General features: G+C 47.7%; 1 protein-coding gene across 1 annotated transcript in view; it reads left to right on the top strand.

The window, feature by feature from the left end:
- Dmgdh (dimethylglycine dehydrogenase) overlaps positions 1-3266 on the top strand; it is a 70422-nt gene that overhangs the window by 26225 nt on the left and 40931 nt on the right. Inside the window, exons 6-7 of the mRNA XM_004645745.2 lie at positions 1054-1302; positions 2986-3184. Of these exons, the coding sequence (XP_004645802.1) occupies positions 1054-1302; positions 2986-3184 (448 nt within the window). The remainder of the gene's footprint in view (positions 1-1053; positions 1303-2985; positions 3185-3266) is intronic.

The following is a 3266-nucleotide window of genomic DNA, read 5'->3' as shown; positions in this document are numbered from 1 at the left end:
TTGTGAACTTCATATGAACTTCATGAGAGAGACCTCAGAACTTACTAATAGTTTTATTTATTTATTTATTTATTTATTTATTTATTTATACATTTAGTGTGTGTGTGTGTGTGTGTGTGTGGCCAGCTCAGCCCACCTGGGGGCGGGGCTGGCTGGCATGTGGTGCTGCGGGATCGAACCATGGTCCCTGGGCTTTGCTAAGCTTGTTCCAAGTAGGTGCTTTAGACCACTGAGCCATCTCTTCAGCCCCTTTTTAATAGTTTTAAAAAGCAAAAACAGAAAGGATTAAAAACTTAGGGAATTCAACCTTTAAAACAACTAAAATAGGGGCTGAGGATATAGCTTACCAATGCAATGACTGCCTGACAAGCGCAAGGTCCTGAGTTCAATTCCCCATACAAAAACAATCACCTAAAATAAGATTCTCTAATAATTTGAAGGATTACTCAAAATTATTATCAAACTGCCTAGCAAGTGTGTGCCCTGAGTTCAATTCCCAGTACAAAAAATAGTTATCAAAAACAACAAGCAAGGAAACATACAGAGTGCCCCCCTCCAGCAGTCCTTTGATGGCCAGGCAGCAGTATGACCCAAATGACAATCATCAGTGCTGGGATCAAACCCAGGGCCACATGCTGGCACCAAGCCCACCCCAGGCCCCCCTGGTTCTGATTCCCAGTGCTTTCTTCTCCTTGCAACAAAGGGTCTCACAAACGTGTTCAAGCTAGACTTTTTTTTCAAGCTAGATTTAAAAAAATAATAGTTAAAACTTAATGAACCATCTCTTCCAAAGTATGTACATTTTCAAATTTTTAAATAAGCCAAGCAGCCTTGTAGGCTTGGAAGTACATGCATCATAGATTTGGAGAGATAGTTTTGGAAGTGGAGAAGCTGACCTGCAATGACAAAATTTTAGATTGTGATGACAGTCTTTAGATTTCACCATGAGAATACAAGCCTTGTAAATAATGTTGATATAAATTGTCTATCAGTGTCATGTGTACTATGTTTGTATATATGTGATACCATTTTTAAATGATTTTTTTCCTCAAGGGTTTTGGGCACGTGAAGTAGGTAAAATGATTGGCCTGGAACACCCTCTCATCCCGGTCCAGCACCAGTATGTGGTCACCTCCACCATCCCAGAAGTGCAAGCTCTGAAGCGAGAGCTCCCTGTGCTCCGGGACCTAGAAGGATCCTATTACCTCCGCCAGGAGCGCAATGGGCTTCTGTTCGGGCCCTACGAGAATCAGGAGAAAATGAAGGTCCAGGATGCATGGGTCACCAACGGTGTTCCCCCAGGTGGGTCCTCAGGTCAGACACAAATGGCCCAGGGTGGTCCAGCAGAGAGGAAAAGAAGTGTGTCCTCTGGCTCGAGCAGATGCCTGAGCCCAGGGGGTGCCTGTCCCTGAAGGGCTTGTCTTCCACCACCCTCCAGGCTGGGAGAGACTCCAGGTGTATCCTTCAGCCCTACAAACCTCCAGCCTCCATCCTCACCTTCTTTCTGCTTATAGCAGTTTCAGGCTTTGGGTGGAGCAGCTCTGAGCTCCACTGGTGACCCAGGGCAGGCAGCAGAGGCAGGACGCCACCCACTGGGAAGGAAGGGCAGAGGGCCTAGCAGAGCAGGCAGGCCAGACCACAGGCTGAGGCCTCCGGGGCTCCCAGGGACATCACAGGCCTTGTCTGCGTGCTGTAGTGGGATGCTCTGAGCGCCCTTGAGTTCCTTGAGGGAGATAGGTCCTTTTGGTTTACTCATGAAATATTTCTGCATGGCCAGGTTAAGATTTTGGGTGCCTAGGTTTTACATTTGTCATCCTCAGAGAGCTACCCCTTATGACACAGAGAATAAAGGGAGCTAGAATGTCATTAGGGTGTGAAGTAGGGTGCGTGCATGTGTGTGTTTGTGTGTGTGTGTGTGCGCGCGCATGTGTGTGTTACCAGAGAGGACATTTTAAAACTTTGAGACAGTGGATCACTAAATTGTCAAAGCTGAGTTTGAACCTGCAGCTTTTCTGTCTTAGCCTCTCATTGTGCTGGGATGTACCCCTGTGAACCACAGCACTTGGAGTAGAATTTGGCCTCGGTAAGCAACATGAGGTGGAGAACAAACCTCTCCCTCCAAAAGGCAGCACACAGCAGCTAATACCTCAGCAGCCTCCTCAGAGGTGGGCCAGCTGGCCTCCAGGTTTTGCTGGCTTGGTTCTGCTGAGTGCTGTGGGACCTCAGGCTTCCTTCTCCCTCCCCACTCTTCTTGATGGCCTGGCACCTCCTCAGGAAAAAAAAAAAAAAAAAAAAGCCACAAAAGTTAACAAATGTGGAAATCCTACCCCTTGAAGGCAGTGCCTGGCTACTGCCCTGGGCCCAGGGCAAGGGCACCTTGCATCCTACCCCACCAACGTGTGCCAGTGACCTGAAGTCCAAATATGCGACCCCTAGAAGGGGCTGGTCGGATGCCATGTGAGAAGGCCACAGAGATGGGCGGAGATTTGATGCTGTGGTGGCGCTGCTTTGACTTGGCTTTTCAGTGACTTTAGGACAGGCTGTAAGTACCATCTGTACAGGCAGGGCATGGGCACAGGCTGCAGAAGGAATCCTTCACCTCTGTCCTCCCAGATCCTGCAGCGGTGGTGCCCATTCTGGGGTTCTTGTGGGATTTATTCCCTGCTGGCTGCCCTCACCAGAGGGTGGGGATGAGGAAGGCACTGAAGGTTAATTGAAGGGTAGAGATCGCTCCTGACAAGCCAAATTATCATTCCTTGTGCTTTTAAAATTATGATTGGATTAAACAATAGAAGTTTAATATACATACATTTAAATTTCTGTAAATTAAAAAAAAAAGCGATTTGTTTCCAAAATAGCTTCGTTTATTCTCTGTAGCATAAGGGGTAGCTCTCTGAGGATGACAAATGTTGACTAGGCTTCAATCACTTCAGGGTGCTTGTCCCTGTGTGAGGGCATGCTGACCATAGGGTGGTGTATTTCCAGGCTTTGGGAAGGAACTTTTTGAGTCTGACCTAGACCGGCTTATGGAACATGTGCAAGCAGCAATGGAGATGGTTCCAGTCCTGCAAAAGGCAGACATCATCAATGTGGTCAATGGTCCCATCACCTACTCCCCTGACATTCTGCCTCTTGTGGGTCCGCACCAGGGAGTCAGGAACTACTGGGTGGCTGTAGGCTTCGGGTGAGTATGTCTGTGACCCCAGCAGGGATTATAAAATCACTTGCTCAGCCAAGTCTGGTCCCATAATTTCAGGACAAAAAAA

The sequence above is a fragment of the Octodon degus genome, unplaced genomic scaffold, assembly GCF_000260255.1.
Source record: "Octodon degus isolate 3935 unplaced genomic scaffold, OctDeg1.0 scaffold00238, whole genome shotgun sequence".
NCBI lineage: Eukaryota > Metazoa > Chordata > Mammalia > Rodentia > Octodontidae > Octodon > Octodon degus.
The sequence above is the reverse complement of the archived record's forward strand: the minus strand, read 5'-3'. Positions and strand labels throughout refer to the sequence as shown.